Source organism: Podarcis raffonei, chromosome 2 (genome assembly GCF_027172205.1).
Source record: "Podarcis raffonei isolate rPodRaf1 chromosome 2, rPodRaf1.pri, whole genome shotgun sequence".
Taxonomy (NCBI): Eukaryota; Metazoa; Chordata; class Lepidosauria; order Squamata; family Lacertidae; genus Podarcis; species Podarcis raffonei.
The window spans coordinates 108,997,593-109,013,537 of record NC_070603.1 but is presented as its reverse complement, the minus strand read 5'-3'; the positions used below and the strand labels follow the sequence as shown (position 1 = coordinate 109,013,537).

Genomic DNA, 15,945 nt, shown 5'->3' with positions numbered 1-15,945 from the left:
TGGGAAGTGTAAGCCTTCTAGGCAAAACCCCCCCAGTTTCTCTGTTTTTTACAGGGTCTAGTACACACTGCTGACACCGTGTTAAATGGCAGAAGGAATAACTATGTGACATGAACTGGTATTCACTGAAAGGCATTAAAGTGATCTGAAGTTCCTAATGCAGTTATTTCATACATGACCAGTGGGTGGTGCTGTGTGGTCATTTATCTTTCTGGCTAGCTTAAAAAAAATCTGTCAGTGATTCTAACCAGCTTCTAAACCCAGCTACCATCTGAGGGGAGAAATTTGAAGTTCAATGTACATACCTTATTTCCCCAAAGTCCACTCCCCTTTCCACAATATATTGTACTGCTGATAAGGAAGAAAATGTATTATACCACAAATAACGTTGTGTTTGTTTCGTGTACTATATATAATTATTTTAATTTTTGTGTGTCTCGAGTTATTTGAGTCCATCCGTGGAATGGTCTTTTAACTGTAAATCCACGGGCAAGTAATTAAAAAAAAAGGCATTATCCCAAAGGAATTCTGTGGTTGTGGTTGTTTTCTTTGATGAGGAGTTGGCTTGGAAGGTTTGAGTGAACAGCCAATGGAAATTTCCCCAAAGGCCTAGTATAACATCACATAAGCAATTTTCTTCTCCTTTCCCCCAGTAATGTGGAGAACTAATCACGCAGCACAATTCAAGGTTAATTTAGTAGATTTGAAACCCAGAGTCTTGATTTGTTGCCCTACAGCAGGATTTCCATGTCTTTAACAGTAGCACGACAGTCAGAAGGGGAACGGTCTCCCTTGAGAGGTTGTGGACTCTCCTTCCTTGAAGGTTTTTAAGCAGAGGTTGGGTGGCCGTCTGTCCCTGGTGTTTTAGCTGAGATTCCTGCATTGCAGGGGGTTATGATTCCAAGTGTAAGGGACGGTTCTGGTGTGGGAGTGAGAGACCTTTAGACCTCCAGATGTTGCTGAACTACAACTCCCTTCAGCCCCAGCAAGCATGAAGCCCTCCAAATGTCGGTGGCCAATATCTCCCATCATCCCTGTCTACCGGCAACAGAGGCCATCTTCTGAAGCAGGGATGAGAACGCTGCAGGCCTGCTGGGCCACAACTCCCATCATTCCTGACCACTGACAATGTTGGCTGGGGCAGATGAGAGTTGGAGTCCGAGCACCATTGGTTCCCATTCCTGATCAGTAGGCCACTTCATGCCTCCTGCTATGCCCCGCGGAGGACCTTAAGGTCCACAAATGACAACATTTTGGAGGTCCCAGGTCGCAAGGTGGTTAGATTGGTCTCAACTAGGGCCAGGGCCTTTTCAGTACTGGCCCCGACTTGATGGCACGCTCTGCCACAAGTGACTAGGGCCCTGCGGGACTTGACATCTTTCCGCAGGGCCTGCAAGACAGAGCTGTTCCGCCTGGCCTTTGGTTTGGACTCAGTCTGACCCTTATGCTGCCCTCACCTTATGGTCTTGATCTATCAGCTACTTTTAAAATGAAGCTGCATTTTAAATTGCAATTTATCCAGCATTTTAAATTGGTTTTCCCCTCCCCCATTATGTTTTTACTGTGATTTTATTGGTGTTAGCCGCCCTGTGCCCGGCTCTGGCCGGGGAGGGTGGGGTATAAATAAATTTATTATTATTATTATTATTATTATTATTATTATTATTCTAGCTGCTGGTGGAAGGGGGACCTCTCTAGCTAGAGAAGCAGCTTGTCAAAAACAAAGTCCCACCAACCTAAGACACTTATTTTTCTACGAACCAGTTGCCTCTTCCCTCCCCCAAACACCCCCCCCCCTTTGCATCCTAAAATGGTAACATTCTAGGAAAAGCTTAAGCATTTTGTGGAATGTATAAACTTGCCCGGAGATTAGTGAAGGCAGAGTCTCCCTCCTCATCCCTGTTGGATATGGGAAACCATGTGACATCTCTCAGCTCCTGTACTAAAAATACATTTCCTGTCCAAATATGATGCATCGCTCCAAGCCCCTTCAGGCCAGCTCTTGCCAAGCTAATTAAACATCCTTCTCTTGTCAGAACTGTTGAAAACCCAGCCTTGAATTTGTCCCAGAGGCTGGGGGCCCCGTTCACAAACCCCACCTGGATTCTTCCTACATTAGCGCAGCCTCCTGCCTTGGCATGTCCACAGCAGGGGGAGGAAAAACAACCACCTTTACAGGTGTTGTTGGGGATACAGCCAGGTGTGGAGCCAAGCAAGGTTATACCTTTTAATGGATGCTTGTTTGCAGAGTGCGTAAGAATCATTTGTGTGTATTGAGGAATGATTTCTAAAAACTAGGGTTCCCTCTCCCCCATCCTGCCCCAAAACTTTCTGTGCCTTTTAACAATGGCGTTGCAGGCATAACTTTGACAGGTAAAACTGCAACACACACCCTGCATTCGCAGGGCAGGTAAAGCTTCCTCTGCCTTTCAGCCACACACTTCAGGAGTGAGTTGATTTCAGGCTTGTTGAACCTACTTTGTTTTTTAAAATCAGGACTAGGGCTGGGGGATATATCAATACATCATCCAAAACTGGTCTGAAGTGTAAATTGTGGTATCGGTTTCATAATTTTTGACCTGGCAATATGTTATGAATCATGATGTGTGTTAGGGCTGAGAGATGTCTGGCTTTCAACACTGTGATGTATCATCAGCTAAATATCACGATATACCAATATATCACAATGTCTGCAATAAGGATGTAACTACATAGAGGTCAAGACAGAAGGAATTGTGAGAGAAGTGGCGACTGGCTTCACGGTTTTCCCCACATCACCATTTTTTACTTAGAACCCCCACACATTGTGATTCTATAATAATAATAATAATAATAATAATAATAATAATAATAATAGTTTTATTTATACCCCACCCATCTGGCAGTGTTTCCTCATCCACTCTGGGTGGCTTACAGCATACCTAAAAACATGATAAAAGTATCAAGCATTAAAAACCTCCCGCTACAGGGCTGCCTTCAGGTGTCTTCTAAAAGTTGTGTGATTCTTTAACTCCTTGACATTTGAAGTGAGGGCGTTCTACATATATATAGCCATGTTGAATATTATGAAACTGTTACCACAATATGGACTTCAAACCTATTTCTGACCATGTATTGATAGCTTGCCCAGCACTTGTGTGTGTGTGCTTGCACTATGCAAAAATCACCATGCAGGAAAATCCCTGAAGCCAGCCGATGCCTTTACATAGTTACATCCTTATTTCAGACATCATGATATAGCAGTATATCACGATGTTTAGCTGGTGATATATCACAGTGTTGAAAACCAGATGTTGCCCAGCCTGAATTCAGGACCGTAAGATTTAAAGCAGTCAAGTTGGAAGGGGCATACTGTTAGAATTAGAGGGTGCCTGTCAGCCTCTCATCCTGAGCCTAGGAACTTATTCTCAGCGCCAGAATTGAACTGTGCTCACAGTCTTTCCCCATAAAGTCCACTCCCAGCTGACTTTCTTCATTTGAGCAGCCCAATTCGGGGGGGGGGGGAGAGTAGTTTTGTTCTCACTGTTGCTAAACAATTGGAAACTAGAAACTCTTGCACATCTGTAGAAAATCACCAGAGATGACTGATGGATCCCAATCTACTTTCTGCCCATCCATGATGTCGTTAATTGGGCCTGTAACAAATTGGGGATAGGGGAGAGAATGAGAAAATGCAACTCATCTACAATGGGAGATCTGGCAGACAGCATGAATGGAAAAGAAACAGGCGGGGGGGGGGGGGAATACTGTTGCCCAAGCTTTTTGCAGCACACAAGCCTATCAGGAAAAGTAATGGATGGGACAGAAGGCTTGCTTCTCTCCTTTTTACTGCCTCTCCCACTTTTTAATGTTCTTGCTCCTATTATCTTTATCAGCAGCCTACTTTTCAGACACGATATAACCACACTTTCTTCTGAATGAAGCTTCCCTTTCCTGGTTTGTACAGTTGCTAGGGAATACATGACGTGGAAGCAGGGCATTCCTTAGAAACAACCCGAATTTTAAACCATGTTTCTAGCCCTTATGATATACTTGGAATTGGGTGTGCCTATAGGAAGCCAGAGGCGCTGTTAAGAAATATGACTAGCCAAGTGTTTATGCAAAATGGTAACTGCAGAATGATGCAAAATATGGGAACCAGCCATATTTGACCTTGGTGTAGAATTTCTAGGGTCCCCCAGCCTAAGTGCAGGATATGCACCGATCTGTTCATAAACCACCCACCCCCAGACCGGGGAATAAAAGGGTGTTCTTCAAGACCTTTCCCCCAAAAGCCATCTGCAATTGTTTTGGTGATCTCAAGCAGCTTTATTATGGTGAGCAAGAGCAAGTCCATATTGCATCTTTACCAGCCCTGCCACTTCAGATCTTTTAATCTCAAGCCTAGGTCTTTCCTCATGCAAAATCTGAGCTCTTTTACGGAGCTACAGCTTTTATGTTTGTGGGCGGGCGCACTGTTGTCCCTTCTAAATCAAATGCAGCAAGAAAGACTAGGAAGGTCTCGTATATATCCCAGAAGGTACTCTTGCATCGCCTTAGGAAATGCGTGTTTTAGACCCATGTGACAAGTTGGCTACTATCCAGCCATGTTTGGAGGCATGTAGATGGAAACTGCAGAATTCCCTTTTGCTCAGATCTTGCTTGTGGTCTTCCCCATGCCACTTTGGGTAAAGGAGGCTGGACTTGACAGGCCATTGGACCTGATCCAGCATGGTTCTTCTCAGGTTCTTGTTTTAACAAACCACCACTGAAGGAAGCTAAAGGATTAGCATGGCCTAATAAAACAGAAGCAGGTACTTTAAACACCTTTACCTGCCCTCTAGTGGTCAGTTCATTTAACAGCATTGCCTCATTCGTGATTTGAAGTTTTATTCCTTGAGCTCATTTCCTCTGTGGAAGAGCACACATATAGTTCCCAGCACTGTGAACCATACAAGTGGTTCAGATTAAATAAAGTTGGTTTTCCGTGCAGAAAACAACAACACCAGAACTGTTACAGCATATGCCTTCAAACCATAACACAAGCTGCATCCGTTTCACTATGAACTTATATAATGTAGCTTGCAAAATGAAAAGGCGCCTGTCAGATACGCGAGATCTAGTTTTATTTTTTAAAAAATTAAAATAAAAGCATGTTCCTAGTCCTCTGTGTTGCAGAAATAAGCTTTAAAAGTGAACATATTGGCTGCTGAGGCTGGAGAGGGTGGGTAAGAGGAATTACAAGTGGCTAGGCTGAACGATATTATTCAGTTTCCTCTCTTCTCACCCTCTCTGTCTGCCAGTTGTCCATATGGCCCATTGCTTGTTACCGCACTAGGAATTCCCCCCCCCCCCAGGATGCTGGAGGCAGCAAGGTCTCAACTCGTCCCTCAGCGCATCTGCTAAACAGCAACTGTGTTTAAACGAACCAGAATTTAATTGGTGTATCAAATAATCACAACACTTGCGTAATGTATGCCATTTCTAATGAGCTTGACAAAATTTGGCATTTGGGGTTGCAATTTGAGATGGGTGCGTATCTTATAAGTCAGTTGAGCAGCACAGGACTTAGGGCTACTGGAGTGACCAAGGAAGCAAAGATTTCTGTCCAAACCTGCAGGCATTTCTGTTTTAAACTCCAGAGGCACCTTCTTAAGGTGTTGCATCTATAATTTTCTTCCTAGGGCAAGGCAGGAGAGAAAGCAGCTTCGCTAAGGAGCATTTTGGCCCCCTCTTTTCTTTTTTTGCTGGTAAATGGGGATGCTTATTATTTGTAGAGCAACTACATGCGGCTACAAGCTCAGCAGTCCCACTTGCTCAGCCTCCCGTCTTGTGGCCAATAGGCACTTCCAAGGCCAACAGAGGAAGTGCCCAAGATGGACCTGCTGAACATGTCACATTTCCTTCGTCCAAACAAGACAGGCCAATAATAACACCAGTCATGACTCACCTATGAAGTTCTTCACCCTGTTTGTGTACAGAAATCTGTGGCTTACCCTAGCATAGTTGCTCCAAAACTGTGTTCAACTTATTGGGGGAATGTAGGACCCCAAGTGATGAAATCCTCAAGCCCCACACCCCCGACTTTCCCTTGATTTGGGCCAAATTCTGCCTGCTAAGGAGGACTATTGCAAAAAGAAGGTGGTTAGGCCCACTTTACCCATCAGGCAATCTGAACACCGTGCTACGGGAATGAAAGCGTGCTGCACAAAAGAAATTCATCAAGAGGCTTCCCTGAACTCAAAGCACTTGCTGAGAGAGGAGGTGGCGGCAGCAGCGGCAGCCCTCCGATCTCCTGCTCTGCAATCTGTTCTTGCTCAAAAGAGTGACTGATGCAGAAATGGATGGGGTAAGCTTTGAGAGCAACCGTGCACCACTTGTGTCCACTCCCTCACAGAGAATCTTTTCAGATCAGTGTGTGACATGTGCCTCCAAGTTTTAATTCAGGCAGGCCTATGCCTCAGCCATCGGAAGCTGGAGAAGTGCTGCTGCTAAGGAGTTCTCCAAACCAGGCAGAGGTCCCCTAACTTGCTTGAAACCTTGTGGGAAACGCTTTGCCATGTGGTTCTCTGGGGTAGCGTGACTTTTAATTAGAAGCAAGCCAACATTGGTGCACAGGGGCCAGAGAGGGTTCAAGGCTGTACAAAACAGAGAACTGAAAAATTCAGCCCAGAACTTTTTTCATGAAACCGCGGGCAGGGAGAGTGACAGAGTGATCTGTGAGTCATGCAAGGGAAGGTGCCCCTGTCCCACATCGCAATGCCAGGATCCCTTTGCAGTCATGTGAGATATCGGGGGGGGGGGGGAGCTCATTTAGTATGATCTTGCAGCCAAAGGATGGAAAGTCAACAGAAGGCTGGTATTCTTCACGCAAGGTCATGAAGTCCACCTTCTGCTGACGTTCCACTTCACTGTGAAAGCTGATCAGGATCTGTTTTATTCGATCGTGGACCTTCTCCAAATGAGGACCAACCCTGCACCCTGGGCAGATGCCAGAGTCTACCAGAGCACATAATTCTCAGCCGCCTTCCACATCCACAACACCTCTTCCCCAACTCCAGAACCAGTTTCTGACTCCTACCCACCACCTCACGAGTTAGGTGCACCCACCCTGATTTCCTTCCTTTTCTCCCCAGCCCCACTTAAAAGAAAATATATCACAGCCTTCCATAACATAATGAAAAAGAAGCATTGTTGGGTTTTGTTTCATTTTTTTTTAAAAAAAGGAACCGTGGAAGGGAAGGGTGCCCTCTTAGAAAGACACAACTGAAGACAACCAATCACAGTTGTTGTAGCAGTGCGGAGGAGGAACCGAGGGCTCCTGGAAAAGTTTAGGATGGTGGGGAAACCCCACAGCTGCACCCTTGAGGCAGCCGTGTGTCAGAAGCAGTGGCCCTGCAGCAGTGGAGAGGCAAAAAGTGGGGTACGGGGGGGAGAAGAGGGGGTGGGACAATCAGGGATCAGAGAGGGCAGGGTGAGAGTGAGAGAGAATGAACATCATTGAGGGTTAGAACTGGGCTGATTGGGGAAGGAAATTGCTGGGGAAGGACAAGGGGAGGAGGTGTACAGGCAGAAAACGGAGGGGTACTCAAAGCCGGGAACAGGGAGCGAGAGGGCATGCATGTCCGACAGGAGCTCGGGCACAGCTCCATCGCTGCCCTTTTCTGAAGCAGCACCCGTTTCCCACCTTGTTTATCACTGATGCAAATATTTAATGAAGAAGCATGGGGGGCAGAAATTCAGCCAAGAAACCCAGCGGGCTCTCTCGCTCTCTACATTCCACGTTGGGTGGAGTGAGGATGGGTGTCACCAGACGGACTCACCAGCCACGGATGGACAGATAGACAACAGTAGCAGCTCTGGCACAAGGCAGGTGGGGAGCTGGATGCACGTGCCCTCCCCTCTCCTCCCTCCCCCTCCCCTGGGACCGAGGCAGCACCAGCGCCGGCACAAGACGGACGGGTAGCTGATTGTGCGGGCCCTCCCCTCCCTCCCCCTGAGTTGGGGCAGCGTCAGTCCCTGTTTGGGGCGGAAGCTGGGGCTCCCCTCCCCCGCCCCGTGGCAGGGAGGGGTTCAGTGCTGCATCGCCCCAGCATGGTTCTGGTCAGGTGGCTCCGACTTCTGGGGGCTGCTCTCCGACGGGCTGGGGTCTCCCGCTTTGCCCCGCCCCTTCCCGTGCTGGCCTTTCTTGTGGCCCCGGATGCAGTGGGCGTTGCCGCAACCTTCGTCGTCCTCGTCTTCACTCTCTGTGGAGCTCTCGCCAAACGCCCGCGGCTTCTCGTAGATGCAGCAGCCTGTGTCGGGTGGGAGGGGAGGGAAAGCAGGCAGGTGAGGGACAGAGAGCATTCAGAAGGGAGATGGTGAGAGGTGTCAAGGTAAGGAAGATGGGAGGGAGGGAGAGAGAGGGAGGGAGGGAAGGTTTAAGAGTATGGGTAGTCATCCAGTGTGTGGAGGATCATGATGTGGAAAGAAGGATGGGATTTAAGAAGAGACAGGGTGGAAAAATGGGATGGAGGAGAATAATTAAGCAGGAGGGAAAAGAATATGTAGGAGGAGAGGAGAAAGAAGAGGTGCATCATGATGGAAGAGAGGAAACAGCAATTACAGGGTAGCAGAGCATTAGGGAGAAGAGCGTAAAGGGAAGGGCACAAGGAGTGAAGGAAAAGAGGAGCAGAGGAAGAAGGGAGAGAGAATCAGACAACAGCCTGCCAATGATCAATATCCTTTGGGAGCAAAGGAGCAAACCCTCTCATCTACCAGTAATTCACACACGTGGACATCTTTCAGACAGCCTCAGAAGATTTATCTCCTGTGCAATGTTGGCTGCAGGTGTTGAACCTGCGTTTTTCAGAGTGAGCAATTCAACTCTCTCTCTCTCAGGTGTGGCCAGGGAGCCAGTAGAAAGCAGAGGCCAAAAGGATGAGAAAACCTCCTGTCAGGCTTCTCCACTCCTCGCATGTGAAGACAGAGGAAGGAAGGAAGGATTCTCTCCTAGCATAAGGCCTACTGCAGCTGGAGGTATCCCCCCAGGAAGGAAGGCTATAGCTGAGTCAAGCAGCCTGAAAGCTTTCTACCTCCACCTTCACCTCTTCCTTATAAAATCTGTTAAGCTGTGTCCAGCAACATTCCTTGCAGTGATGGAAGACTCTCTGACCCAGCAGAGGCTCCCGTCAGGTGAGTGGGAAGGGAGGCCATTGTTAGTGATCCCCACTTCTGCTGCCTGCAGCAACCTCCCATGCTGTGCTGAAGGATCCCCAAACCATCTGGAGCAGATTCGGGGGGGGCACTAGAGGGGGGATGAGGAAAGAGGAGGAACCAGCAAAAATGGTCTCCAAACCCATTCTGTTGACTGAAACTGGATCAAAGTGGCACATCCCTTACATCCATGCAAAGGAGAGCACTGAATTCGGCCCACAACTGACATTGAAGCATAAGAATGGCAAGATCAAGAACAAATGCCCAGAACCACACACACACAAACACACCTTTTCTCCACCTGTCTATATTACCCCTCACTTCTCAGTCTCTATGCTGGTTCCTTCCCTCTAACACTTCATTATATTGTCGTTTCATGCACTCTTGAGTGTATAATGTTTGCACCTAATGACTGCAGACAGCTTGTGCCCTGGAACATCTTGCAGGTACTGCGATGCAGTTTTATTCTCTGTGGCCTCCTCCTGCCACCACGCTCTGTTCCAATCAATCCAGGCACTGCTAAGGTAGCAATTCTTCCCCTTATCCCTTTGCAGCTATCACTTCACGTGCTGCTTTCAAGCATCCAGATACAGTGGTACCTCGGGTTACATACTCTTCAGGTTACAGACTCTGCTAACCCAGAAATAGTATCTCGGGTTAAGAACTTTGCTTCAGGATGAGAATAGAAATCGTGCTCCGGCAGCAGCAGGAGGCCCCATTAGCTAAAGTGGTGCTTCAGGTTAAGAACAGCTTCAGGTTAAGAACGGACCTCCTGAATGAATTAAGTACGTACCCAGAGGTACCACTGTAGAAGCGCTGAGCCTCTGGGATTCCTGCTGGCAACTGGCTGCCAACCACAGCAGGAACATCTCTGTCCAGCATGGCATAAGTAGCCTTTGGTCTCCAATGCCTATCACTTCCAATCCAAGTTCTGTCATGGGAAGGTAAGAGGAGCCCTGCTCCGATGGAACAAAGGCCCCTGTAGCCTGGCATCCTGTTCTCAAAGTGGCCACCCACGTGCCTATTGCTGAGTCATATTCAATAAGCATATTATTAGAAGACGGCAATCAGCCATTTTCAGGGGATGCTGGCTAATGTGGGATGAGATTATAGTGGCTGGGTCGGGATACAAAATCACACAGGAGTTTACCCGCAAGTAAACATACCAGGGATTTTAAATCTCATCTGCACTAGTCTACAGGCCTCCTCACACATAAATCACAACTGATACTGCCATTCCAATACACCAGACCAGGGATGACAAACTGTGGTCTTCTCATGGTCCATGCAGCCCCCCAGACAGTAGTGTCAGGGCCAGAAGGGTGCCTTGCCAATCAAAAGCAACCCCTCGTGAGTAGACAGGTGCTATAGTAGAGCTGGTGCATCTAGCAGAAAGGGCTTCGCAGACTTGGCAGCAAATACAAACATCTATGCATATATACATGTCAGTGCATTGAGATATGGCATATTTTGCTTCTTAAAGCTTTTGCTTCCCTTTTCCAGTGGGAAAACCTTTATACACCTTGATTAAAATTAGGGAGAGCTGCCACTGGATGTGGGGTGGAAAGAGAGCTAGAATAAAGTGAGGGAGGGAATAAAGTTGCTCCAGCCTCAGATCTTGCCTAGAACCACCATCCCTGTGCAAAACTGCTCCCAAACATCAGCAGACAAATAAACCCCCCCCCCATACAAAGCATTTCTAGCTATAAAGTTGAGAGCTAATAGCAAAGCTGAGAGTGATGGACTGGGACCGAGGAAATCTGGGCTCAGATCAGAACTTGGCCATGAATCTTTGTCTCAGGCCAATTACCGTCTCTCAGCCTAACCTACCTCACAAAGTTGTTTGTAAGGAATTAAATGGGTGTGGCCAGGTTTTAGAAGGAGGGGGGAGAAGAGAGGAACCATATACACTGTCCCAGATGCTTTGGGAAAGTACAGAATAAAAATGGAACAACAATCATAAAATGGTGGCTAAACTAGCCAAATACATCCCTCAACAGGTGGTCCACAAACGACATCTGGCTTGCTGAGCCTATTGGATTGGGAGCATTGGGCACCCAGCTTCCCGGCTGTTCCAGGTTACTAAGTGCCACACTGTGCTGCTGTGCACACCAAAGGACATAAGAAATTATGGCAGCTGGGGGACAAGTGCTGGTGAATGCCGGGAACAAAAGGCAGCATGGCAGGAACTTGGCTAGCAGACTCTGTGATCTCACCACAGAACCAGGGAGATGGGTTCATGGGGGGGGGGCCCTCTGGGGATACAATGAGAATACAGTGGTACTTCTAGTTAGGAACTTAATTCATTCTGGAGGTCCATTCTTAACCTGAAACTGTTCTTAACTAGAGGGATGCTTTCGCTATTGGGGCCTCTTGCTGCCGCTGCACCCCCGGCACACGATTTCCGTTCTCATCCTAGGGCAAAGTTCTCAACTCGAGGTAACTCTTCCAGGTTAGCGGAGTTTGTAACCTGAAGCGTTTGTAACCTGAGGCGTTTGTAACTCGAGGTACCACTGTATAGTGAGGAGTCGGTCTCTCAAAGTAGCCGAGATAGGTGGAAGCGTGGCTCACATTTGGAAGATCTGCGTCCCAAGTGCTCATTGTCCACCGTGTCACTTGACCATTCCACTTTCTTGGCTGGTTTCCGTTTCCTCAGTTTGATGGTGAGGCTGCGATTCTCCTGTGAACGCAATGGTGAGAAACAGGGAGAAGATTGTCTCATGTGTAACAGAAAATGGTATGCCGATTCCCCCATTCAATACACGAGTACCTGATTGTCAAAAACTCGAGTCCTCCAGGAACACTTTCTGCATCAGCATGTCTGCCTAGGAACTCTTTGCCTCTGCCAAAAGTAAACCCATGTACAATTGCAGAGGATTCTGAAGTCTTAGCGGTTCCTCCTCCTTCTCTCATCAAGCCAATATGACAATAGCCTCATGTCACAGGCCTTCCCACAGAAATAAGAAAAAGGCCTGCAGAGGCGTGCCTCACTGCCTGTGCAGACTGTTTCCAGCCATTTTTAAATATCCCCTGGGGCAGAAATGGGAGGCTGCCCAAAGAAATCAATTGAGAAACCCAAGATTTAACTGCAGCTATAAGTAATATGATCTCAGGTTCTAGGGATCAGATTTGCATTTTCTTTGCACCACCGTAAAAAGCACCAGCCAGCCAGCAACTTAACATGCAGCAGTACAGTGCTGTAAACCAACACATTACTTTTCAGTATATTTATATGTAACCATTTTCAAAAGCACAGCCATGCCAGTCCGTTGTAGCAAAAGCAATAGTCTTGCAGCACGCTGAAGACCAGTAGTAAGATTTGCCAGTGAAAGGCAAGGGCAACTACTGACACTTTGCTGTAAAGGAAATGCCAGTCTGATCTGCAGAATCCATTTATAATCCCCAACTACTTTCAAAATCAGCCATGATTCTGAATTCTGAGAATGTTAGGAATGCTCCCTATCTTAATTTGTGTCTCATGCTGCATCACCTGCATATATCAAGTTCAGTGCTTTTATTAAGGACTGTTAAAGGATGAATCAATTACTTTTACAGTATTGGCAAATCCACTGTACTGTGTCTTTGCTGCCATCTTTTGGAGGGGCAGCAAGAAGTAAAGAAACACACACACGTCTAATCACAGGTAAGCTAAAATCCTGGATTTCTTCACTGATTCCTATGGGCAGCTCTCACTTCTGCTCTGGTGAGAAGGAAAAAGAACTTGCACCAAACCCATAAACTGGTTCTGCATTTTTGTTCTGTTTTTACAAGTCTGTGAAATTTCCCGATAGAGGTAGGTAGAGTAGGCTGAAACAGATATTGTAGTGGCTGCACTCACATTGTTGTGAGGCATGCTGGCACCATAGTATGGAGTGGATGGAGCTTGTCAGGAAAGAGAGAGAGAGAGAGAGAGAGAGAGAGAGAGAGCGAGAGAGAGAGCTACTACTTCTTGAACTAGGCAGATGGCAGAAGACTGGACGAAGGAGGTCACCAGCTAAGCAATTATGGGCATGCAATAAATATTCCATCAACAGCTGGGAATATTTTAGAAACAATGGGAAGGAAGACCACAATGCCACACAGGATCTACACATAGTGGGACATGCAATTGTTTATCAACCTGCTTGTTTTGTGCTGAAATTTAAAATGTGTTTTATTTAATCCCTCTGAACCTTCCTTGCTTTCCATTCCCACTCCTTAGGTTGCCAGTTTCCCTTCTACAGCTGGTTTGTTTTCCAAAATCTGTGAAAAGTGACTCTGATACCCAGCAGATTCAGTGGGCTTTGCATTGCGGCCTACTTAGCTTTTCTAAACTGTTCCATAGAATTAAAGCTGGAGCAAACCTTGCAGGCAGTCCAGCCCAACCCCTTGCTTAATACAGAATATACAGAGCTGTTTGGTTTCTGAGATAGAGAGCACCCATCACGACATAAGACAATTGGCTCCACTGCTGAACTGCTCTCCTGTTGTTTCTCCTAACGCTAACTATCCATGCTGCCTTCCTTTGAACCAAGCTGTCACAGTGCTTACAACCAAGTCGCTATAAAAGCACTGTTGATTCTTTCTTACTGTAGCTGGAACACAGGAAGCTGCCTTATCATAAGTCAGACCATTACGAGTCCAGCCCAATACCATCTGCACTGACTGGCAGCAGCTCTCTGGGGCTTCAGACAGGGTTATTTCTCCAGTCCTACCTGGACATGCCAGGGATTGAATCTGGGACCTTCTGCATGCAAAGCAGATGCTGTACCACTGAGCTACAGCCTGTCCCCACTTATCCACTTAAGCGCCTTCCGCTTATCCATTTGCTGTTGCCTTCGCAGCCTGAATCACTTTGCTTATTAACTGCACTGAATATATTTGGATGCTGCTGCCATTGCAAATGCACAGGAGATGGGTCAAGCAAGGCTGATGGGAATGAGAAAGCAACTGATAATGGTGACCTGAGTGGTTTAGCAATCTATTCTTTTCTATGTGGCCCATCATGAAAAACAACCGTGCAATACCGGGTTGAGTTGTGCAGGTTCTCTCTCCAGCTCATAAAACCTTGACTGTGACACCCAGCAACTGGTATTCAAATGCATTACAGCAGAAGACACGGCCATCACGCCAGCTGCCAAAGGCTTCACTTCTGCAAAAAGCAGGCTGGCTGACTCAAACAAACCTGCAGCAGCGGCAGCCATCCTTTTTGCACAGGAGAGTCGGCATGATGCAGTAGTTTATGAGCGTTAAAACTAGGAGCATGTGGGCTCAAATCCCCACTCTGACCAAAGCTCATGGCGTGACCTTGGGCCTCCCAGCCGTACTTGACTTGACAGGGCTGGCCATGAGGATAAAATGGGTGCAGGGAGCTCCTTGGTGCAGGATGAAATAAGCGCAGGGTGCGGATCCCTATATATATATATATATATATATATATATATATATATATAAGAGCCCTGTTGCATGGTCAGACCAGAGGTCCAGCGTCCTGCTTCCCACAAGAGAAAACGATGAAAGGAAAGCGCAAAGCCTTTCGATGCCCCACCCTCGCACGCTCAAAGGAGCATCCCACCTCTGGCTATGACGAACGCCCACAGATGCACCTGACTCTCTCCGTGAATCTGCCTCACCCCCCTTCCAGAGGCATTCGCGGTTGCTACGGCAACCGAGGGGGACCCGGACCCAGACACCGGGGGCGCTGCTCCTCCTCCTCTCCCCCCCCCACCTCCATCACCGCGGTTGCCATGGCGCCGAACGCAGCCCCCCTCCCAGCCCACCCGCACCCCCCCTTCGCCCCGGCCGCTCCCTCGGCTCCCCGTCCTCACCGGCTCCGTCACCTCCGTCTCGGTGACCGTCGAAGAGGCTCCCACGGCGGTCGTGGACTCCGCCATGGCGCGGCTGCCTGCGGCCCAGTTGCAGGGGGGACGGGGATTCGGAGGGGCCCGGAGCCAAACCTCGCCCGGAGCTTTCGCAGCCTCGGGGGAAACCTGCCGGCAGCTGTTCGGACGCGCCGCAGCTCCTCTCCCTCTTTCGTTCTTTCCCTTCCTCCACCTCCTCCTCCTCCTGCAGGTGCAGCAGCCTCTCCCTCAGCCGACTTCCGGCCCCGCCACTTCCTACTTCCGCTCAGGAGTCCGTCGCGTTAAGCGGTCCCCCGGCTGGGCCCCAGAGTCATTTCCGCCGTACACGGCAGGAGGAAGAGGAGGAACAAAAACAGCAACAAAACCAACAGGAGGCACCGGCGCGCGCGTAGTAAAAGGAACCTCGGGGCTCGCGTTGTTTTGAGAGAGGCCTGCCCTTTGCTCAGCTTGTATGGTCGCAGAAGTTGTTCGTCATTGGCTCTCCGCTTTTGCCAGGCATTATTTTTCATATTTTGTTGGGAGCCGTCCAGAGTGGCTGGGGAAACCCAGCCAAATGGGCGGCGTATAAATAAATAAATTTATTATTATTATTATTATTATTATTATTATTATTATTATTATTATTATTCCGAGCACAATTCAAAGGGTTGGTGCTGACCTTTAAAGCCCTAAAGGGCCTCGGTCCAGTATACCTGAAGGAGCATTTCCACCCCCATTGTTCTGCCCGGACACTGAGGTCCAGCGCCAAGGGCCTTCTGGCGGTTCCTTCTCTGCGAGAAGCCAAGTTACAGGGAACCAGGCAGAGGGCCTTCTTGGTAGTGGCGCCTGCCCTGTGGAACGCCCTCCCACCAGATGTCAAAGAGAAAAACAACTACCAGACTTTTTAGAAGACATCTGAAGGCAGTCCTGTTTAGGGAAGCTTTTAATGTTT

General features: G+C 48.0%; 2 protein-coding genes across 3 annotated transcripts in view; one reads left to right on the top strand and one right to left on the bottom strand.

The window, feature by feature from the left end:
• The window catches only part of LOC128408915 (uncharacterized), a 269,287-nt gene that overhangs the window by 41,370 nt on the left and 211,972 nt on the right, over window positions 1-15,945 (top strand). The window lies entirely within an intron of this gene.
• On the bottom strand, window positions 5,394-15,266 carry PPP1R11 (protein phosphatase 1 regulatory inhibitor subunit 11). Its single transcript, XM_053379049.1, has 3 exons — window positions 14,982-15,266; window positions 11,746-11,854; window positions 5,394-8,273 (listed from the first exon to the last, which is right to left on the bottom strand). Exons 1-3 carry the CDS (start codon window positions 15,045-15,047, stop codon window positions 8,053-8,055), a joined length of 396 nt encoding a protein of 131 aa, XP_053235024.1. The 5' UTR covers window positions 15,048-15,266; the 3' UTR covers window positions 5,394-8,052.

Excerpts from the sequence above, each read along its gene's own strand:
- PPP1R11 (XM_053379049.1), bottom strand. The coding sequence starts at position 15,047 with ATGGCGGAGTCCACGACCGCCGTGGGAGCCTCTTCGACGGTCACCGAG. Across the intron at positions 11,855-14,981 it reads AGACGGAGGTGACGGAGCCG|GAGAATCGCAGCCTCACCAT; the intron begins GTGAGGACGGGG and ends TTGCGTTCACAG. Across the intron at positions 8,274-11,745 it reads GGGACGCAGATCTTCCAAAT|GCTGCTGCATCTACGAGAAG; the intron begins GTGAGCCACGCT and ends CACCCGACACAG.